At 59.3% G+C, this 22,047-nt stretch overlaps 1 protein-coding gene across 1 annotated transcript in view; it reads left to right on the top strand.

Moving 5' to 3' along the window:
- MYO15A (myosin XVA) overlaps positions 1-22,047 on the top strand; it is a 50,793-nt gene that overhangs the window by 4,378 nt on the left and 24,368 nt on the right. Inside the window, exons 2-32 of the mRNA XM_081805621.1 lie at positions 1,358-1,440; positions 1,782-1,845; positions 2,434-2,543; positions 2,887-2,961; positions 3,214-3,304; positions 6,878-6,883; positions 7,214-7,317; positions 7,457-7,520; positions 8,413-8,526; positions 8,985-9,146; positions 10,258-10,371; positions 10,835-10,893; positions 10,986-11,109; positions 11,373-11,468; positions 11,895-12,026; positions 12,475-12,600; positions 13,490-13,567; positions 14,345-14,493; positions 14,610-14,655; positions 14,844-14,968; positions 15,296-15,413; positions 15,669-15,844; positions 16,294-16,378; positions 17,069-17,122; positions 17,219-17,300; positions 17,386-17,516; positions 18,008-18,103; positions 19,131-19,366; positions 21,057-21,238; positions 21,566-21,638; positions 21,840-22,031. Of these exons, the coding sequence (XP_081661747.1) occupies positions 1,358-1,440; positions 1,782-1,845; positions 2,434-2,543; positions 2,887-2,961; positions 3,214-3,304; positions 6,878-6,883; positions 7,214-7,317; positions 7,457-7,520; positions 8,413-8,526; positions 8,985-9,146; positions 10,258-10,371; positions 10,835-10,893; positions 10,986-11,109; positions 11,373-11,468; positions 11,895-12,026; positions 12,475-12,600; positions 13,490-13,567; positions 14,345-14,493; positions 14,610-14,655; positions 14,844-14,968; positions 15,296-15,413; positions 15,669-15,844; positions 16,294-16,378; positions 17,069-17,122; positions 17,219-17,300; positions 17,386-17,516; positions 18,008-18,103; positions 19,131-19,366; positions 21,057-21,238; positions 21,566-21,638; positions 21,840-22,031 (3,347 nt within the window). The remainder of the gene's footprint in view (positions 1-1,357; positions 1,441-1,781; positions 1,846-2,433; positions 2,544-2,886; positions 2,962-3,213; positions 3,305-6,877; positions 6,884-7,213; positions 7,318-7,456; positions 7,521-8,412; positions 8,527-8,984; positions 9,147-10,257; positions 10,372-10,834; positions 10,894-10,985; positions 11,110-11,372; positions 11,469-11,894; positions 12,027-12,474; positions 12,601-13,489; positions 13,568-14,344; positions 14,494-14,609; positions 14,656-14,843; positions 14,969-15,295; positions 15,414-15,668; positions 15,845-16,293; positions 16,379-17,068; positions 17,123-17,218; positions 17,301-17,385; positions 17,517-18,007; positions 18,104-19,130; positions 19,367-21,056; positions 21,239-21,565; positions 21,639-21,839; positions 22,032-22,047) is intronic.

Consider the following 22,047-nt stretch of genomic DNA (forward strand, 5'->3'; position numbering starts at 1 on the left):
CCGGGACGCCTGGGGTGGGCGGGGCACGCCGGGGCGGCGGGTGTTTCTCAGTCTCTGCACACGGTGCCCCGGGGAGCGGGCGGCTGGCCGGCCCGGCAATGGCGACCGGGGCGGCCTGGCTGCTGGGGGGACCCTGGCCCCGGCGCCGGGTGCCCCGTGCCGTGTGGGCTGCAGCATTGTGGGAGCGGGGCGCGGGGCGCCCAGGGGTGAGGGGCAAGGATGCCTGGGCCCTCCTCACCCTGGAATACGTGAGTGGCTGAATTATTCAGGGTTTGTGGCCACTGGCGCACATGGCCAGACGGGTGGGCGGGAGGCCAGGGCCTCCAGGGTGATACTCGCTGTGCCCTACTTAGCGGCCTGGTGACAGGCATGCAGCATGCAGGGCTCCCTCCTGGTGTCCCCTTTCCTGGCCTGCTCACAGAAGGGTGCGGGCTGGATCCGAGAGGCTGCAAAGGCGGGATGCACACAAACAGGCTTTTATGCCTGGGACACGTTCTTAGGCGTACTGTGGCCAAACGAGGAAAGCGGGCATGTGTACGGTGTGTGCGCCAGGGTCTGAGCAAATGTGGCATCCTTGGTGGCGCGAGTGTGCACGTAGATGGGCCCGGTGGAGATCCTGCAGCCCACGGGTGGGGGTTGAGACCCCCCCGCCTGCCCAGCTGTGGTTGAGACCGCCCCGGCCCTCCGCGCACTTGTGAATGGGTCAGCTGGACATTGAGAGCATGTGCCTACACATGTGAGTGTCTCTAGCCAGGCAGCCCAGGCCTGCACGCGTGTCCACTGGCATTTTGCAAGACCACGGGTGTGCGTGAGAGTTGCATGAGCTGCAAATGCCTTTGCTTGTGGGTCTGAGTGTAGGGGGTCTACGTGTTTGCCCTGGGATGGATGCAGGGGTAGGATGCTGAGTGGGACAGTCTCAGTGTCCGCCCTCCCCGAGGCCCCCTCCACCGGGACATGGGTATTCATTAGATTGTCACATAAGCAAAGATGTGGGGTCCACCCGGGGAAAGGGTGTCAGCACTGGGAGAGCATGAGGTTGGGAGGACTTCCAGGCAGGGAACTGTGTGTGTGTGTGTGTGTGTGTGCTCGCCCCCAGGTCAAGGATACTTGGGAGCACACGGGAGCACCTGCCACAGGGAACACATGGGCAGAGGGCAGGCATGTGTCCCCACGAGTAAAGCTTGCATGCAGCCTCCACGGGCTACAGTATTCCACAGCAAGGAGGCCCCAGGACCCGGCCTGGCCTTGGCCTTGAGGTTCTCTCCTCTGCAACAGGAGCAAGTCCCAGGCATGTCCGGGCCAGGCGGCCAGGCATGGGCACCCTCCAGCCAGGCCGACCACAGACTCTCTCTGACAGATGCACTCCATCCGCAACCTGCCCACCACACGCTTCCGCGAGCAGTCCCGGGAGGATGGTGTGGAGGACATGACGCAGCTGGAGTGAGTGGAGTGGGGCGGGGGGCGTCGGCAAGGGGTCACCACGGGGTTGCCCACTCCTGGCCAGAGCTCCTCCTCCTGCTAGGGGTGCCTCTCACCTCCTGGAATGTTTCCAGAGCCTCCGTGCTCTCATCTACGAAGTGGGGGGCATGCAGTGTTACAAAGCCTGTGTGTGTGTGTGTGTGTGTGTGTGTGTGTGTGTGTGAGAGAGAGAGAGAGAGAGAGCTGTGAGTCACACAGGCCTGAGTTCAAATCCCAGCCTCACCACTTCCTGGCTGGGAGACCTTGGGCAAATCACTTTGCCTCTCTGTGGGCCCAGATGTCCCCTCTTCATGCCCTCCCAGAGACCTCCAGGAGACCACCGTGCTGTCCAACCTCAAGACCAGATTTGAACGGAACCTCATCTATGTAAGTCCCGGGGCTCAGATCAGAAAGGTAGCTGCCTTGTGGGGCCACAGTGGGAAGCACAGATTTCTCTGCTGAGCCCCCATTTGTGGCCTCTGGTTTGAATTCTGAGGTTTCTACCATTTGAGTATAACATGCTAGGGCCTGGGGTTCTAAAATCCTAAATCCTAACACAGAGAATTTTAGGATGGTGGGTGCCACCCACAAGGGCTCTGGACACCTCAGAATACCCTGGGCTCCCGACTCCCAGCCCACTCCGGGCAGTGGAGATTTGACCTCACTTCGAGGCAGAAGCTTCTGGAGCCTGGCCCTGACTATGCGTAAATGAAGTACGTGACAGCTGACAAAGCCGCCTTTGCAGATTCTCGGCTGTAGGGTTTTGCTCACTTTAGCCTTCTCCGAGCCTCAGCCTGGTACAGTGCCTGAAATTCCCCAACCAGAGTAGATGACCTGTCGAGCTGTGAGAGGGCCCCAGGCGCAAACACGGAGGCTAGGCGGCCAGACACCTGGCCCCATGGAAACAGGCTCCCGGAAGCAGGGGAGGCGGGCCACGAGGAGGCATAAGCCCTGAGACCACTGTCTGCCCGGCAGACCTACATCGGCAGCATCCTGGTGTCGGTGAACCCCTATCGAATGTTCGGCATCTATGGCCCAGAGCAGGTGGAGCAGTACAGCGGGCGGGCCCTGGGCGAAAATCCCCCGTGAGTGTCTCTGGGGATGGGGAGGGGGCTGTCCTGGGCTCTCCCGGGTCCCTCTGCCTGACCTCAGCGAGTCCCCGCCTGCCCCTGAGCCAAGGGTAGGGCCACCTAGCGGTGAGCAGCCCACCTGTTCGGCCCAGTGGTCTCTCTCCAAGTCTGGCCACAGTCCTCCCTAGGTTGGAGGCCACTGTGGCTCCGACCAGAATGGGGCAGGGAGCATTTCCCCAGGGTGAAGGGTGGAGCAGACCTGGCTGCTTGGGCGGACAGAGATGCTCTCCTACCTGACCCCTGAGGGGTGTGAGAGGCAGGGTCCTGTCTCAGTGATACCTGTGGCCCGTCTCTCCAGGCACCTCTTTGCAATTGCAAATCTTGCTTTCGCCAAAATGCTTGATGCCAAACAGAACCAGTGCATAATCATCAGGTGGGTCAGGCTGGGGATTTCAGTGTGCGTGGGGCAGGGTGGGGGTGGGGGAGTGTATGGGAGGAATCTCAGATGACAGGTCTGCATCAGGCCAGACCCACTGTGGGAGCTGGGAAAAATCACTCGGCGTCTCTGGGCCGGCCCACCCATGTCCTCTTGTGCCATAGGAGGTCAAAGAAGGGTAAGGGAAGAGGGGAGCCCAGAAGAGGCAGAGACCTGGTGGGTGCTCACTCTGCTCCTTTGCCCCGTCAGTGGAGAGAGTGGCTCTGGAAAAACTGAGTCTACCAAGTTGATCCTGCACTACCTGGCCGCCATGAACCAGAAACGAGGCATCACGCAGCAGGTGAGTCTGTCCGTTGCGTGGCCTGCCTGACTCCCCGGGGACTCCCGAGCTCAGTGCTCCCCTTAGTGCTCTCCTCGGCCCCACTCGGAGGATGGAGAGGCTGAGGCCAGGGTTGCACTGGGAGGGCTCCCAGGACCCCAGCTCTTTCTGCCACCACCCTCCCCACCCAGGGCATGGCTGCAGGGGAGTTCCCTCCGGCCTATGCTCCAGAGCAGCTCTGGTTCCCACCCTGCTGGGCCTGGCCAGAGCAGAAGCCCCATTTCTCCTGCCCGGCCTCACCTTCCTGGTGGAATAAGAGGCAGGATGGGCCTAGGCATGGGGGTGGGCTGCAGGAGATGCTGGGGCACTGAGGACATGGGACTGGGGGAAGTGCAGGGTTGGAGCATTGTGGAGAGCGCTAGGTCCTCCAAACCTGAGAATTTTAGACCCTCGGTAAAGCTTTCCTGGGGACATACTGTGTGTCAGGCCTGGGCTAGGTGATGAGGAAGTGGGCAGCAGCAATGCAGACAAATGCTCCCACCCTCACGGGAATTTCTTTACAGTAGAGGACACAGAAGGAAAGAAATACACAGGGAAATTATGTGTATGTGAAAGGGTGGGAAGTTGTGGACAAAAAAAAAAAAAGGCAGGGAGGAGGGTGGGGAGTTTGGAGGGTCATAATTCGAAGCATGGTGGTCAGTGAAGGCTCTACTGAGAAGGTGAGGGAGTGGGCCCTGAAGACATCTCACGGAAGAGCAGACGGGCAGAGGGAAGAGCAAGTGCAAAGGCCCTGGGGTGCAAGGAGGTCTGATGTGCCCGGGGATGGCAAAGTGGCATCATGGAGTCCAGGTGAGGGTGGACAGTGGCTTTGGCCAGGGAGATAGTGACGGAGATGGTGAGCACAGGTAGACCCGGGTGCAGTTTATTTATTTATATATATTTTTAAGATTTTATTTATTTATTTGACGGAGAGATACACAGCGAGAGAGGGAACACAAGCAGGGGGAGTGGGAGAGGGAGAAGCAGGCTTCCCGCTGATCAGAGAGCCCAATGCGGGGCTTGATCCCAGGACCCTGGGACCGTGCTTAACCATCTGAGCCCCCCAGGTGCCCCCCAGGTGCAGTTTCAAGGGCAGCCAGTGACTTGCTGAGGGACCAGATTGGGGTGTGAGAGAGGGGATTGGTCCAAGGGCAACCCCAGGCATTTGGCCTGAGCCATAGGCCGCGTGGAGCTGCCTTTGGCCATGTGGGCAGGGCTGCGGAGAAAAGGCAGTCTTTTCTCCTGAGGAATCTGCTGGGTGTCCTTACAGAGATGGTGGGAAATTGGTGGATACACCATGAGCCTGGAACTCAGGGAAGGTGAGGCTGGAGGCAAAGGCCCAGCAACTCAGACTCCAGAACCTCCCTTTGCTCCAGGTGGGGCTTTCAAAACCTCTAAGTGTAGACTTCCAGAAGGACTGGCTGGGTAGGCAGGGAAATGTGTGCTTTGAGCCCTCCTACGTCTGGTGCTTTAAATAAGGGGTCATACTAGAGCCACACACAGGCCCCGGGAGGCAGGTACGTTTGTGTCCATTTATGGACTGGGAAACTGGGGTCTGGGAAGGGAGAGCACTTACCCCATGTCCGGAAGTGTGGGGGCGGAGGAGGTGGGATCTGAAGCTCAAGGCAGAGAGCAGTCTCGGCAGGGGTGAGGGAGGACGGTCAGAGTGGTGGGACGTGGCTGGGTCTGGGGGTTTCTGTGCCAGGCCTTCCGTAGGTGTGAGGACGGGCCTGCCAGATGCAATGCTGTGGGCTCATTTCCTAGCTGCCGCTCTGCCCTGCTCACGTAATCTGACAGTCCTCACCTAGGGTCGGTTTTAGGTATGGCTGGATCCGGGGTCTTAAACGATGTCCCTTGTTTGGGCGCCATCCTCCCCATCTAGGGGCATCATTCTCAACCTCTTTCCCATCGATCAGCAAGATAGTGCCACAGTGTACCACCCACACTTCCCAATGTGCCCAGAAAAGTCTCAGGGTTTCCTCTTGTTGGACTGGTTTGGGCCACCCGTCCTCACTGGGCCCAGTTGTGCCTCAGTGGGCCGAGGCCCGGGCCACAGGCTCTGCCTCTGGGCTGGGAATGCGACAAGTGTTCCCCGGGGGTGGAAGGTGGCTGGATGCTGCCCAGCCCAAACCACAGGCCATCCCCCGACCTGCGGGTTGAGCTAGAGGGCCCCACAGGACCACATGTTCACCCGTCCAGCCCAGCAGCCCTTTCCCCAGCCCCCGGCTGGGCATTAGGGACAGAGGAGTGGCTCACTCCACACTCAGATGTCCGCACGGGGATTTCAGACTAGGGGATAGCATAGGCCAAAGTCCAGGCAGACCCCAACTCACTGAACAACCAAAGGCCAGCTCCCACTCTCGCCTGGGCCGCAGTCTACTCCTTTGTATGATGGACATAGTATTTCCTGGGCTAAACGGGACCATGAGCGTGAACAGATGGAGGGAACTGGCACCTTCCCCAAAGTAACATTTCTGCAGAGAGCGGGCCTTCCCTGCTTCTTTCCTGAGAATTTATCCCGAGGAAATGACTCAGCCCGAAAACGCTGTGTACACAGATCCGTGTATGCTTGGCGCGGTGTTGTGATCTCTCTCTTGGACTCTGGAGTCCCCGGGCACACTACCTCACCTTTCCAAGTCTGTTTCCTGATCTGTGCAATGGGTGCATCAGTACCTACCTTGCAGGGTGGTTAACAGCCATATAATTAGGGCAAAGGGTCTGGCACGTGGTGGTTGCCTAATACACGGGAGCTGGGACTGGCTCTGGCTTGGGCAGCTCTGCGGTCCGAAAATGCTGGTCCTTGTGTCATCCGTTCAGCAGATATTGCTTGAGGGTTTCCGATGCTCCTGGTCCGGTGTAGATGCTGGAGACCCAGAGATTGCACACAAAGATTCTTGCCTGTGGAGGCTTACATTCGGGAGGGGTGGGGGTGGTGTGGGTTGGGGGGGCGGGGAGACAGGATACAAGGAAGTGAGAGGATTTGCCAGCAGAGGGCTACAGAAGGAGAGAACTCTGGTCCAGAGGCCGGCGTGGGCCTGGGTGAGTCAGGTGGGCTGTGCAGGGCGAGGGAGGGAAGAAGGGGAGATGGGACCAACCAGGAGCTTGGCTGTGCAAGGGCTTGGCTTTGAGCCTGAGTGACGTGGAAGCCATGAGGGGAAACATGACCTAACACAGGTTTTCAAAGGACCCCGAGGGAGCAAGGCCAGGATCAGGAAGGCGGCTCCTCCGGGAGCCCAGGTGATTGACCAGCAGTGGTGGCCACGGGGATGGGGTAAAGAGGACATCCCCAGAACCTTTTGGCAGGTAGACCCAGCAGACTCCCACACCCTGGGGTCACACTGCAGTCTCCAGGCCCAGACAGCTGGGGTCTCGAAGGTTCATGGGTTTGCTCTCACCTGGCAAAGCCCCTGCCCACCCCAGCGGCCCAGAGGTGTTGGTGGTCCCTCCGTGGTCTAAGGCCCCTGGCATCCTGGAGGGAGAGGGTTCAGTGCTACAGGTGACCTGCTTCTGTTCTTGCTCTTCTCTCCTCCTCCTCTGTCCTGGGTGCTCCTGAAGATAAAGGTACTTGGGAGTGTGCGTGTGTGTGTGTGTGTGTGATGGCAGGATGGGCAGGAAGGGGCATCCAGCGGCCTGTCCTGGCTGGGGGCTGCTGTGGGAGGGGCTGGGGGCTGGGAGAGGGTAGCTGTGGCCTGATGTGGGGGTTGACAGCATGAGGGGTGTTGGGGGGCACTGGGGAGACCCAAGGATTCTACAAGGAGCCCACCTGCAGTTGCCCCTCACACAGGGGGCCCTAGGGGAGGTCCGTCCGTGTCTGCGAAAACCTAGGGGTGGCCCTAGCTATGCTCCCTACTCCAGGCCCCCAGAACAATTCCCACATCTTCTGGGGTCCAGATCCTGGAGGCAACACCCCTCTTGGAGTCCTTTGGTAACGCCAAAACCGTCAGGAACGACAACTCCAGCCGCTTCGGGAAGTTCGTGGAGGTCTTTCTGGAAGGGTGAGTGGGGCGGTGGAGGGAGGGGCCCCGCAAGGCCTTGCGGTGCACCCCATGTCCTGGTGCAGCCCCTCAGTGCCCACGCCAGCCACCCCACCCACCCCCCTACCCTGCACAAGCTGACTGTGCTCCCCCTCCCCAGGGGCGTGATTTCTGGTGCCATAACCTCCCAGTACCTGCTCGAGAAATCCAGGATTGTGTTTCAGGTGGGACAGGCCCCCCCGGGCCCTCGTGTGCTGAGACGGGCTGGGGCTAGGCAGATACTCAGAGCCTGGCACCTGGTGGGGCTGGGGCAATGCTGAATTAATGAACAGGGATGTGTGTCTGTGTGAGCATGTGATCTCCCCTCTCTCACCCCCTCCAGCCACACTGGCCCTTTCTTGTCCCTGAAACACCAGCCATGATCCTGCCTCAGAACCTCTGTACCTACGATTTCTTCCCTCTGAGCACCCCTCCCCCTAGACACCCACGTGACCCAACCCCTCATCTCCTCCAAGTCTTCCCTGAAATGGCACCTGCTCAGGGAAGCTACCCCATTTAAGATGAAGCCCCTCTCCACCCCACCAGAACCCCCCAGCCCCTTCCCTGCGTTATTTCTCCCCAGAGCACTCTGTTCTGTCGGACATGTCTTATTGTCCCCAGCGGCTTGCTGGGTGGGTGTCTATCTCCGGAGCTAGCAGCTGGGCTCCAGGAGGTCGAGGGCTTCTGTGTCCCTTGTTCCCCGCTGGATCTCAAGGGCCTACACCAGGGCCTGGGGTGCAGTCGGCGCTCAGCCACCCTGGCTGAGTAAACCAGCAGGAGGCCCTGTGTGTGCACATCTGGGCCACAGACAGAGCACGTGGAGGTGTGCGCGCCCGGTGTGCGCAAGAGAAGAAAGGCTGCCTTTCTCTTAGTCCTCCAAACAAAATTAAATCCTGACCAGCGTTCCAGCACTTCTCCGCCCCCGGCCCCAGTCAGAGCCAGGCTGGGGGCTCACTCGTCCCAGGTGCCCGGTCTCACCTGTATCCGTATGGGCAGGCACACCTGGCCTTGTATGTGTGTTGGGGGCTCATCTAGGTGGGTGGCTCCCTTCTCTGCACCCACCCACCCACCCTGCAGGCCAAAAACGAAAGGAACTACCACATCTTCTATGAGCTGCTAGCCGGGTTGCCCGCCCAGCTGCGGCAGGCCTTCAGTCTGCAGGAGGCTGAGACCTACTACTACCTGAACCAGGTGAGCACTGGCAGGCATCCAGGGGCCCCCAGGCCTGGCACCCCTGCCCCATCACCCTGGGCGGGCTGAGAGAACCAACTCATGGTGTCCTAACAGCCTGTGAAGGTGATGGGGAGGGGGGGGCACGACTTTGGATTTAAAGTGTCTCATCACGACAAGGGTGACAGGCATTTTTAGGGTCCAAAGTGGGGGAAGAGGAGACCTCCCTGACTTCATTTCTCTATAACCTAGAACAAAGCTAAGCAGCCTGGAGTTACGGCACTTCCCCTTTTGTGCCTCAGTTTCCTCATCTGTGAAATGGGGACAGCATAAGACCACTTTTTAGGGATGTAGTGGCGACTAGATGAGCGAACATATATAAAGCACTTGATCAGGGCCTGCCTCCTGGCCCGTGGGGGTGGAACAGAGCTGGAGTGCCTGCCCAGGGTCCCTGACACCCGGCCCCTGCCCTGGGCCAGGGCGGGAACTGTGAGATCTCAGGGAAGAGTGACTCCAATGACTTCCGCCGGCTGCTGGCCGCTATGGAGGTGCTGGGCTTCAGTGGTGAGGACCAGGACAGCATCTTCCGCATCCTGGCCTCCATCCTGCACCTGGGCAACGTCTACTTCGAGAAATACGAGGTGAGAGAGCCCACAGCCTGCCGTGGGGCCCTGGCACCCTCAGGACACAGGTCATCTCCTCAGAGGCTTGGGGGACACGGATATTTGCCTTTCCGGGGTACGCCATGCGCATTTCATTTGTTCTCTCTCCCACCCCCGCCCCCACCATTGGGGTCACTCCTCTTTTTTTCTTATTGTTGTATGAGAGCTTTTTACATATGAGAAGGAAACCAACCCTTTGTCCTTGATGGGAATTGCCAGTATGTTTTCTGGCTTGTCATTTGTATTTTGATTTGTATCCAGGTGTTTTTTTTGTTTTTGTTTTTTATTGGTGTTTTGCTTGGTGGTTGGTTGGTTCTGTTTTGGTTTGGTTTTTTGCCATGTAGATTTTTCAGGTATTTTATTTATGAATCTTTTCTTAAATAAAATTTAGATTTTGTATCATTTTTAGAGAGACACTTATCTCTCTAAAATTGTAACAGCTTTCTCCCATCATTTTTTTCAAAACTTTTTATGGTGTGTTTGTGTGTGTTCACATTTCATCTTTGGTTCGTCAGGAATTTATCCCCGTAAGGTGTGAAGTAGGAACCCAGTTCCTTTTTTTTTTTTTCCATACAATTATTCAGTTACCCTAATCCTGTAATTGAAGAAATAAATATTTATCATGTACTAAATTCTCACGTACATTTATGCCTAATTCTTGATTTCCTCTTGTGCTTCATTAAACTGTGTTGTGTGTCTATCTCCACACTGTTTTGTTTGTTTAAGATTTTATTTATTTATCTGAGAGAGAGAGAGAGAGCACGAGCAGGGGGAGGGGTAGAGGGAGAGGGAGAAGCAGGTTCCCTGCTGAGCAGGGAGCCCAACCCTGGGCTCCATCCCAGGACCCTGAGGTCATGACCCAAGCTGAGGGCAGACGCTTAACCGACTGAGCCACCCAGACGCCCCTAAAGTTCTCTACAGTGTTTTAATTATTGTAACTTTATAACGTGTTTGACTATCTTGTAGGGTCCCCTTCACTCCCCTTCTATCTCAGAATTTTCCTGGTTTTTCTAGCCTGTTTATGTTTTTTATATGAACTTTAAATTGAGTTATCTACTTTAAAACACACTGCTATTGGTATTTGGCATAGACGGACGCGCAGGAGACGGCCTCGGTGGTGAGTGCCCGGGAGATCCAGGCCGTGGCCGAGCTGCTGCAGATCTCCCCCGAGGGCCTGCAGAAGGCCATCACCTTCAAAGTGACCGTGAGTCCCCTGGCCCCGGAGCTGTCAGAGCCTCCTGCCTGCACTTGGACGACGTAGGCTGCTCCCTCCACCTCGAATGCTCTTCCCTTTCCTACACGTACTCATCCTTCAAGACCTGATGCAGGCATCCCCCCATCCAGGGAGCCGCCCCGACCCATATCTGGGTCATTACCTCCCCTGGGCTCTCACAGCCCCCGGCCCTTTGTCCCTTCCCAAGGCTGATCTCGCTGGGTCTGTCTGCTTATGCCTCTGTCTCCCCCATTAGACCAGCGGCCCTGCCCCTGCCAGCAGCATAGCCAGGAGGAAGGGGGATGAGTGTGTGTTCTGCCCCTGGCCGGCTGTGTGCTTGAGACCAGTCACACCATCATTCTGGCTCTCTTCCCCATGCCCCCCCCAATCCTCCGGGGGCTTCCTGGAGGTGGCGGCCAGCCCGCTGTCATTCAGGGGCATCATCCCTCCCCAGGAGACAATGCGAGAGAAGATCTTCACCCCGCTGACTGTGGAGAGTGCCGTGGATGCCAGGTGAGGCCTTGCTCCTCCCCGCCCGATCCCCAGAGCCCTGCCCCCCCACCCCCGCACCGTGCCCACCTGGCCCAGCACCATCTCTGCTCCAGAGACGCCATCGCCAAGGTGTTGTACGCGCTGCTCTTCGGCTGGCTCATCGCCCGGGTCAACGCACTGGTGTCCCCCCAGCAGGACACGCTGTCCATCGCCATCCTGGATATCTATGGCTTCGAGGTAGGGCTGCACGGGTGGGTGAGGGGCAGGGGACATAAAGCCTCATCTCCCTCCCTTCGCTGTCGACAGCATACACCGTCATCTGCCCCTGATCTCTCCTTCACTCACGCACAAGCACTCCCCGAGGCCACGGAAGGCGGCGGCGGGGGGGGGGGCGGGGGGTGGGCACTGGGCGGCCGGGGCCGGGGAGCGGGGCCCTGGGTGGGGACACGTGAGCTACTGGCCAAGGAGGGAGCAGCCCAGCCTCACCGCCCACCTGGCAGGACCTGAGCTTCAACAGCTTCGAGCAGCTGTGCATCAACTATGCAAACGAGAACCTTCAGTACCTTTTCAACAAGATCATCTTCCAGGAGGAGCAGGTGTGCGGAGCCTCCCTTAGCAGTCCTGTCCCCTCCTGACTGGCCAGTGGGCCTCCTTGGAGCCAGACAGGATAATGCTGGCTCTTTAAGGGCAAACCGGGGGTGATCAGGCGGAGCGCCGGGAAAGGCATTCTAAGCCAAGGACCAGCACCTGTGAAGGCCTGTGCTCTGGACGGGGAAGATGCTGGGTGCTGAGCCGACAAAAGCCCTCTTGTGGTGGGGGTGGGGGTCCTCCCCTGCTTCAGGGCTGTCCCAGGCAGAGGGTGGAACAGGGCTCAGAGATGGTTCGTGTTGCCGTCCTAGGGAGTGAGCTTCCTGTGCAGGCAGAGGTGCCCCTGGCCAGGCCCCTTCAGATGGATCCCGCCTGGGAGGCAGGGTGGATGGGGCCTGGGCAGGGTGAGGAGGCTGAGCGCCTGATGCCCGCAGGAGGAGTACATCCGGGAACAGATCGACTGGCGGGAGATCACCTTTGCCGACAATCAGCCGTGCATCAACCTCATCTCACTTAAGCCCTATGGTATCCTGCGCATCCTCGATGACCAGTGTTGCTTTCCCCAGGTGAGCCACGGGCGCTGTGTGAGCCTGGTCAGGTCGCTCAGCGTCTCTGAGCCTCACGTCCCCATCAGGCCTAGGTCCTGCCTTCTCTGCTCTGGCCTGGGGGACAGGAGCTCGGGACACCCAACCTGCCATTCACGACCTGGGTGATGGAGGCTGGATAGGGGGCTGTGGGTGTCCAGAGGAGGGTACCAGCCTGGGAAGTCACAGAAGGCTTCCCGGAGGAGGTGACCTTGAGGTTGGGCCTCAAACTCTGATTGGAAGACACAAGTGCGGGGGGGGGGGGTCTACTTAAGCCTCCCCACCCAGGACAGTGGGCAGCCCGAGGCGGCTGTGATTTGCTCCTTCCCAGCGCTTGCCGGGAAGCAGTCCAGCCTGGAGGGTCTGCCACCAGCCCCGGAACAGGGTGCCCAGGTCCCCTGCCCACCGTCTGACCCCCGCCTGCCCACAGGCCACAGACCACACGTTTCTGCAGAAGTGCCATTACCACCACGGCGCGAACCCGCTCTACTCCAAGCCCAAGATGCCGCTGCCCGAGTTCACCATCAAGCACTACGCAGGCAAAGTCACCTATCAGGTGAGACCCAGGACAGCCTGCACGGCCTCTGGTGCCTCTGGCCCCCTGCTGATCCTCAGCTGTGTGACCTCAGGCAAATTGCCTAACCTCTCTGGGCTTATCTCTAGGACATCTGGAAAATGGGGATAATGATAGTGCCGGTCTCAAGTGGTGAGTGTGGAAGCCTAGGGCTGCGGTGGGTGATAAAGAGTAGCTGTTATCAGGGCGCCTGGGTGGCTCAGTCGTTAAGCGTCTGCCTTCGGCTCAGGTCATGATCCTGGGGTCCTGGGATCGAGCCCCGCATCGGGCTCCCTGCTCCACGGGAAGCCTGCTTCTCCCTCTCCCACTCCGCCTGCTTGTGTTCCTGCTCTCACTATCTCTCTCTCTCTGTCAAATAAATAAATAAAATCTTTAAAAAAAATAAAAATAAAAATAAAAAAAGAGTAGCTGTTATCAGTCATGATGCAGTCGCTCTGTTATCTCAGACACATTCCTGCCCTGGAGGTGTCTCAGGCCAGGATTCCAAGCTTCTGTCTCCACTTAGGTCTTGTTTTTCTCATCTGTAGGATAGACACAGGACAGTGTCCTCTACTGAGGATGGGGGCCAAGACCCAGACTGGTTATGTGCCCCCCTCCGCAGAGGATGGGAAGGGTAGTGGGGGCAGAAGGGGAGGGGACCACAGCAGGGAGAAGGGTCCAGTACCTCCTAGGACAGATTGGGAGATAGAGGCCTAGTAGGGGCAGGGCCAGGGTCCCCCAGGGGCTGGGAGCCCCTGACCCGCTATAGGGAGGAAGGGAGGTAGGAAGGGAGCAGACAGGCTGATGCACACTGGGGCATGTTATCCCCCTGCCCTGTCCCCCAGGCTGCGTGGGCTCCAACCCAAGCTGCCCCCTTGTTCCCCCTTTGCAGGTGCACAAGTTCCTAGACAAGAACCATGACCAGGTGCGCCAGGATGTGCTGGATCTCTTTGTGCGGAGCCGGACACGGGTAAGCAAGCCTCGTCTCCTGCTACTCTGCACCCCCCCCTCCCCGAGCACCCAGACCACCATCAGGCCCCTCTCACAGTCCAGGAAATGGGGAGGTCCCCTAGGTACCCAGGTGCTGGTCCTGCCTCTGGTGCACCCTAGCTCCAGCCAGGCTCTGACCCTGATCTCAACCCTAACCCAGAGTCTTGCCTTGCTCTGTACTTTCTCCCATTTCTGGTCCTGCCCCTTGAAGGGTCGTGCCCCTGGCCAGCCCCATTGGATCGCCCTGCCTGTCTCCTGGCCCATCCTGGCCCTGCCCACCCAGCCGTGCCCTGCCCTATCCCCTCACTGAGCAGTTCTCCCAAATAGCCCTGTTGTTCTCAGTCACTCACCCCATTCTCTGGGCCTCCGCCTTCTTCTCTGTCAAATGGGCACCCTCCTGAGGTCATTGCCAGAGTTCATGACCATGTGTGCAGGAGGCCACCTTGGGGCCAGGTGCACAGTCAGACTGAAGAAAAAAAGTCAGCCCGACCATGAGACAGGTCCCTTGGAAGGTGCTGTGCACCCTGACTTGAGAGGTGTGTAATCCAAGAGGACAGTGGCCTTGCAGAGAGAGGGCAGGGGCCCAGGGAGGTAGTTTTCTTATCCTTCTGGTTTGGAGATTTGACTCTTTTTGTTTTTAATGCCTTTTGTCCCCACCCCCGCCCACCAACCTCTGTTTCCTCGTTTCTGTCTCTCGGCCCCCTGCCCCCCTGTGTCTTCCTGTCTTTTGGCGCCTCGACCACTGACCCGGCCTCAGGTGGTGGCACACCTCTTCTCCAGCCACACCCCACAGGCTGCCCCTCAGCGCCTGGGCAAGAACAGCTCCATCACCCGGCTCCACAAGGCACACACAGTGGCCGCTAAGTTCCAACAGTCACTCCTGGATCTGGTGGAAAAGATGGAGAGGTGAGCACGCAGGTGGGTGGGCACCCAGCCTCACCTCTGACCCACCCCACAACCTGCAGGGGTAAGCACTTCCCTTCTCTGGGGCCTCACACCGCCCTCCTCCCGCCCCTGTGCAGGTGTAACCCCTTGTTCGTACGTTGCCTGAAGCCCAACCACAAGAAGGTATGTGATGGCTGAGGTCCCTGGGAGAGTCAAATCCTCTCCCCTGTGCTGTGTGACCTGGAGCAAGTGGCTGTGCCTCTCTGGGCCTCCATCTGCCCAGCCCACTGTGGGGACTGTTTGTCATTGCTAGTGCCCGTGGCACATGGGTGGGCCAGTGTGCAAACTCCCTATCTGGGCCCTCCTTGCAGGAGCCGGGCCTCTTTGAGCCAGATGTGGTAATGGCGCAGTTACGCTATTCGGGGGTGCTGGAGACTGTGCGAATCCGCAAGGAGGGCTTTCCAGTGCGCCTGCCCTTCCAGGTGTTCATCGACAGGTACCGCAGTCAGCGTGGTTCCTGAGCTCCACAGATCCTTACCCAGCTCCCCCATGGCCCCAGGAATACAGAACCCGGGCAGGACAGAGCTTGCCATGCACAGTTGCTCAGGTTGTGTACTACACAAGATCATTACGTGCTGGCTGTCACAGAGCAGATCTATTTTTTGTTCCGCATTTTTTCGTACTTTTATTGTGTGTGTGTGTGTGTGTGTGTGTGTGTGTGTGTGTGTGTGTGTGTGTAGAGATTCCAGAGGAGTAACTTTAAGCTGTTATGACAAGTTTCCAGCAGATGGCAGTAAAGTGTCTTATTCAACTGAAACCACAGGTACCGCTGTCTAGTGGCCCTCAAACACGATCTGCCAGCCAGTGGGGACATGTGCGTGTCGCTGCTGAGCCGCCTGTGCATGGTCATGCCAAATATGTACCGCGTCGGTGTCAGCAAGGTGAGTCCCAGCCCACCTGCGGCCCCTGGAAGCCTCAAGTTCAGGGGCTTCAGAACTCGAGCCGGGGCAATGAGAAATGCCCCGACTAAAGACTACGGGCCCAGAGGCAGTGCAGTGGAGCTTGGCCAGTGGGAGGCTAGTCCTGTCTCCGGCCCTTTGCTCGGGCCGCTCCCACTGCCTAGTTCCCCGTCGCTGCTCCTCCCACCTCTGGGCGCTCAGCCCGTCCGTGCCTCACCGCCCGCCTCCCCTCCTCAGCTGTTCCTCAAGGAGCACCTGCACCAGCTGCTGGAGAGCATGCGAGAGCGCGTCCTGCACCTGGCAGCCCTCACGCTTCAGCGCTGCTTCCGAGGCTTCCTCATCCGACGGCGGTTCCGCTCACTGCGCCGCAAGATCATCCTGCTGCAGAGCCAGGCCCGGGGCTACCTGGCCAGGTGCGGGGCCCACGTGGGGCAGGACTCGCAGGCCAGGCCTGAGCTGGGGTACCAAGCTCCCCATCCCGGAGGCGTGCAAGCTGAGAGTGGGGCCTCTGCAGGAAGGATGTTCGGACTCTCTCTGTCTCTGCGTTCGGCTGTCCTTCCCACCTAAGCCCCTGGCCCTTGTGATCTTTCCAGCCAAGAGGGGCCCCAGCCGGCATCCTAGGAGCCCTGGGACGACAAGCCGATGGGATGCACGTGCTCCAGGCCCTGCCACTTAATTTGCTGTGTGGCCTTGGCCAAGTCACTGCCCCTCTCTGAGCTCCACAGGGCTCCCACAGTGAACCCTGGGTGCTGATACCCAGGCCAGGCTGGCGTGGGCATCTCTGCACCTTGGCCACCCTGTGATCCCAACCCCTGCCCTCCCCACCCGCCCCCCCAGACACTTCTTTCCACCCCACCCTCAGGCAGCGGTATCAGCAGATGAGGAGAAATCTGGTGAAGTTCCGGTCCCTGGTGCGCACGTACATGAACCACCGGCATTACCTCAAGGTGCAGGCCTACCCCTCGCCCTGCTCCTGGGAGCCAGGCGGCAGGGGGAGGGGGGGAGGCACTTAGCATCCAGGAGGGGCCTCTTGGCCTCCCACCGTCTTGGGTTCCAGTCCCCACTCTGCCACTCACTAGCTGTGACCTTGGCCTTCCCTATCCTCACTTTCCCCGCCTACCCCCTGGGGTTGTGGAGGGGATTCTGCGAGAGGTTGCATGTGAAGGATTTGGCCTGTGCTGGGTTCACGGCGGGGCCTTCAGTAGTTGGGTATGATGGAATTTGTCAACCTGAGTAGCACTAGATCTATGGTTTTGCTCTTACCATAATGCCCATCTTGGTCTGTTGTCATATAAACCAACCACCAGAAAGACAAACGTAGTCCCCAAAGCCTTGAAGAAACCCCTGGCTTCTACTGAAGGCTTTGTGGAGCCACAGAGGAGGGGACTCCGTCACACTGCCCAGAAATCCCCCTGTATTTCCCTTTCCCCGAAGTATTACTCCCTCTGCCTCGTGCCTCTCTTCCTCGATCTTTCTCCCTCCCCTTCCTGTTTATCTGGCCATATCTTTGCCTCCTCTCTGCCGCCTGGGAGGCCTTGTGCAAGCCGGCTCGAGCTGTCTCCCCCCACCCCCGGGCCTGGGGCCTGCCGTCACCTCTGCCCACCATTCCCCCGCCTTGACCATCTGCTCTCCTGCAGCTGAGGGCAGAGCGGAGGCTCCGGGCGGAGGAGGCGCGGCTCCGGGAGCTGGAGGTGGGTGCAGGTGCTGGGCGGCAGCAGGGGCAAGAAGGGAGGCTGGCAGACGGGACTTGTGGCAGGCCTGCCCCTCACTCAGCGCTGTCCCTCCAGGAGCTGAGCAAGCGGGAGGTAGTGGCCGTGGGGCACCTGGAGGTACCCGCTGAGCTGGCGGGACTCTTGCAAGCTGTGGCAGGTCCGTGAGTGCTGGACGCTGTGCTGGGGGTGGGGCGTGGGCAGGAGTGGGAGTCTGGCCCTCACGCCCCCCCGCCTCCCCACAGGCCTCAGACCGGCCCGGGTGCCCCGGGTGGCCCCTGTGCGGACCCCCCGGCTCCAGGCCGAGCCCCGTGTCACACTGCCCCTGGACATCAACAACTACCCCATGGCCAAGTTTGTCCGATGCCACTTTAAGGTAAAGGCCGGCGTGGACCCACGCGGCCCTGGCCAGTGGGCACTGACCGATGAGAACTGATACTGCTGTCAGCCTGGGCCAGGCTCCTGGCCATGCCCTGTGCTGTGGGGGGTATGAGCCCCTGAGGTGCTGGATCATGAGGAGCCTGGGGGCTCCAGGGGAGGGCTGGACGGAAGTAGGGGGCCCTCGGGGGCTTAGGAAGTGGCCGTTTGCCCACCAGTTGGAACCATTTCAGAAATTTCCCAACCGGTCGAGCCACAGGACATCATCCCGGCTCTCATTCTGGGCTCTCCAGGGGGCTCAGATGGTCTCCACCCCCAGCCTGCTGACGGCCAGTGTCTGCCCCCCTTCAGGCCTCAGTATCCCCATCCAGCCGCTGGGGAAAGGAACCCTTACCTCTCTGGCTCTGCCCCTTCCTGGCACAGAGCAGTGGATCCAGATGTGCCCACGAGCCCCGGCTCTGGCCCCACGCCCCTGCCCTGTGCCCGCAGGAACCTGCCTTGGGGATGCTGACCGTGCCCCTGAGGACACCCCTCATGCAGCTGCCGGCAGAATGCCATGCGGAAGCCGTGAGCGTCTTTAAGTTGGTAAGGGTCCGCCAGGCCATCTTGGAAGTCTTAGGCCGTGAGGCTCCTTGTCTTGCCCTCCTGGGTCGTCCACTAGCCCAGGCCATTTAGCCCAGCCCTCCTCTTTGGAGGAAAGACTTCTGGTGAGGGTGGGGGTGGGGGGATGGAATCTGGGCCCCTCTCTGGGCTAGGGCTAATCCCACTTTGAGGATTGGAAGCCTTTCTTCTCCCAGCCTTCTTCCTGGCAAAGAGGCTGCCCCAGAGCCTCTGTGGAGCTTCCCAGCGACACCAAGAATAGATCCAGGTCCTCTGCTCGAGGACTTCCTAGTCCGAAGGGGGAGGCAGAGCAGACCTGACCAGTGACGACTAGTGTGGACAGAGGTTAGGCACGGAGGCCAGGAAGTCTAACTGGACCCCTAATCCAGCTCTGGACAGAATCAGAGAGGGCTTCCTGGTGGGAGGGTGGACATTTGAGCTAGACTGGAAGGAGTCAGAATCTGCTAACCAAGACAGATGGAAAAGGCACAGAGAGAAGAAAAAGTTGATGGAGTCAGAACACATCAATTGATGAAAGTCAGAAGGGCGGAAGCAAGAGGGGGTCCCAAGGCCCTGTCTGCCAGATCCAGAACTTGGATTTCATTCCGTGGGCCCTGGGGAGCCAAGGAAGGTGCTTCTGAGGGAGGGGTGTGATCAGACATGAATGTTAAAAAGCACTCTCTGGGGCCTGGATGGAGCAGGAGGTGAGGGGCTGGCTCGAGGCCAGGGATGCAGGGAGGGGCTGGGGCTGTATGGGGAGCACTCGTGGAAGCTTCGTGAGCAGGAGAGAAAAGTCAGTATGCACTTTGGATCTTGACTTTTCTCATAGTTGGCACAGCCCACCTGGTCATTTGGCACAGGGCATGGCAGTTTTATTGTAACCTGGGGGGGCTGTTATATGACCTTTCCTGGGACACGTGGGAAGGACGTGAGAGGGGTGCATGTTGGGGGTGGTGGGGCCCTGGCAGGAACCACCTTCCAAGAGGCCCAGGAGAGTCTGTTTGTGGCCCAGATCCTGCGTTTCATGGGCGACCCCCACCTGTACGGCGCCCAGGAAAACGTCTTCGGGAACTACATTGTGCAGAAGGGGCTGGCGGTGCCCAAACTGCGGGATGAGATCCTGGCGCAGCTGGTCAACCAGGTGTGGCGCAACCCCAATGCCCACAATGCCGAGCGCGGCTGGCTCTTGCTGGCTGCCTGCCTCAGCGGCTTTGCACCTTCCTCGCACCTCAGCAAGTACCTGCTCAAGTGAGTGGAACCGGCCAGGGCCAGGGCCCGAGGATGGTGACACTGGCGTGAGGCCACGCCCCCCACCCCGGGCGGGATGTCAGAGGTCGGGCCAGGAGTGAGGTCTCTGTGCTTGCAAGCTCGGGCACCGGGGCTGGTCAGGGGCTGGTCTCTCCGTCTCCCCCGGGCTCAGAGCAAGAAACAAGGGGGCAGGTCTTCTCTCTGGAGGGTAGGGCTCAGGAAAAAACTTGGTAAAGGGCTTGCAGAGCTCAGAGGACGGCCCACACCAGGGTCTGGGGAATTTGGGAAAAAGGCGCTGATCTCTCACGTCATGGGAGTAGAGCCAGGTGGTTAGGAGTATGGATTCTGGACGCAAGACGGTCTGGGTTCAAATCCCAGCTCAACCTCTAAAATGCCGGAAGTGCTATGCGAGTCTAGCTCTTGTCAGCATCTTGATGATATGGATGATGACGATGATGATGTCCCCATGCTGGGTGAGAAGGGTGATCTGCAAAAGAAAGGGCTCAGGGGCGCCTGGGTGGCTCAGTTGGTTGGGCGACTGCCTTCGGCTCAGGTCATGATCCTGGAGTCCCGGGATCGAGTCCCGCATCGGGCTCCCTGCTCGGCGGGGAGTCTGCTTCTCCCTCTGACCCTCCTCCCTCTCATGCTCTCTGTCTCAAATAAATAAATAAATAAATAAATAAATAAATAAATAAATAAATAAAAAGAAAGGGCTCAGGCAGGCCCTGGGTGCAAAGCCCAGCTCTGATACTTCCCTGCTGTGTGACCTGGGGCAAGTCACTGCCCTTCTCTGAGTCTCTTTCCTCACCTGTAAATTAGGATCGGTAACAGCGGGGCTGTGAGCCTCAGAGTATCCAGAACGTCATCTGGGCCCTGTGCAGTAGGTGGGCAGCTCAGTGGGTCAGTCTTGTGAATCTGGGGCAGCAGGTTAGGACCACTGCCTTCCTGTCTGGGGCTTCCTGTGGGGACAGCTCTGGGTTCCCTCTTGCGGCCACTGGCCACCATGGGCCTGCTCCACTGTTGCTCCAGCAGCAGGGAGTGAGCCAGGGAGCCCGGTATGTGGAGTACCTGCCCCTGGCGGGCATCAGTCTTGTTGCTCTTGGGCCAAGTTGAACCCTCATGTCCATCTCTTGTATAGATGAGAAAGTGGAGGCAGGCTCAGAGGGGGCAAATGACCCCCTGGGAGGCTTGGTGAAGGGATGGAAAGCAGAGTCTTCCAGAGTCCAAGTTCTTGCCCATACCCTGCTGCAGCCCCCACCTTGTCAATGACATTTTGCTCCAACAAGCTTTGGTGGGCCTTCCTGGAACCTCTTTGGCTTCTCCTTGGACCTCTGTGGTGGCTTGAGATACTTCTCGCTAGCCTGGGACCCTTTCAGCTTAGTCCTGGGACTCTGGGATAGCCTGAGCTCTTTTGTTTTAGTCTAGCCTCAGAACTCTGGGGCTCACCTGAGGCCCTTTCAGCCTAGTCTCGGACCTCTGGGCTCTCCCGGGACCCCTTCAGTATCATCCCAGAGCTCTGGACTATATAGCCTGGGACCCTCCCGAGCTAGCCTCAGAGGTAGGGCCTTCTCAGCTTGACCTTAGAGCTCTGGACTAGCCTGGGCCTCCCTCAGACGAGACTTAGAATCCCCCTCTATCGAGGGCTAGCCACAGATCCCTCTTCATCCTGGCTCCAACTCCCGCCTGTCAGGTTTGTGTCTGATTACGGGCAGAATGGCTTCCAGGCTGTGTGTCAGCACCGTCTCATGCAGGCCATGGGCCGGGCCCAACAGCAGGGCTCCGGGGCTGCCCGCACCTTCCCCCCGACCCAGCTCGAGTGGAGAGCAACCCAGGAGAAGGCCAGCATGGCGCTGGATGTGGGCTGCTTCAATGGTGAGCTGTCCTCTCTCCACCGCGTGCTGCCTTCCCTCCTCCCTCTGTCCCTCACGGAGGGGCAGCTGGAGTCGGCAGGCCCCGGTATGCCCGGGGGGGTCAGGAGAAGCTGGGGAGGGGCCCTCTGGGTGTGGCTCAGGAAAGAGGTCAGCATGTGGGGGTGGGGGCTGGACCTGGAATGGGGGAAGGGAGCTGGGGCAGGGAGGGTGCAGATCCAGGGTCCAGGACAAGAGTGGCGGAGCCTGAGAATGCGGTGCAGGCAGGGGAGTAGCAGGACTAGGGCCGCAGATGCATCCTGGCTGAGCCCAGCACCTGCTACTGTCCCAGGCGACCAGTTCTCCTGCCCGGTGCATTCCTGGAGTACGGGGGAAGAGGTGGCCGGAGACATTCTGAGGCACAGGTTGGCTCCAGGCAGGCCCCACCCAGCACACCCTTGTGTACCAGGGAAGGAGGGAAGGGGAGGGGCGGGAGACCAGCCCCCGGCACCCACCATGGGGTCCACTCTGGTCATGCTTGGGGTCTGGCTCGTGTTCCACGGTTTCTCCGGGCAGTACCTGTTGGCTCCATCTCTCATTTCTGCCCCTCCATGTGCTGTCACCAGGGGCCTGGCAGATGGCTGGCGGGGCTGGACAGTGGCCATGAAGAATGGAGTCCAGTGGGCAGAGCTAGCAGGCCACGACTACGTGCTGGACCTGGTGTCCGACCTCGAGCTGCTCAGGGACTTCCCGAGACAGAAGTCCTACTTCATCGTGGGTGCAGAAGGGCCCATGGTCGGCAGGGGAGGCCCCAGAGCGTAGGTGGCTACCCGG

This window comes from Leptonychotes weddellii, chromosome 15, assembly GCF_054177405.1.
Source record: "Leptonychotes weddellii isolate Sample4059 chromosome 15, ASM5417740v2, whole genome shotgun sequence".
Classification (NCBI taxonomy): Eukaryota; Metazoa; Chordata; class Mammalia; order Carnivora; family Phocidae; genus Leptonychotes; species Leptonychotes weddellii.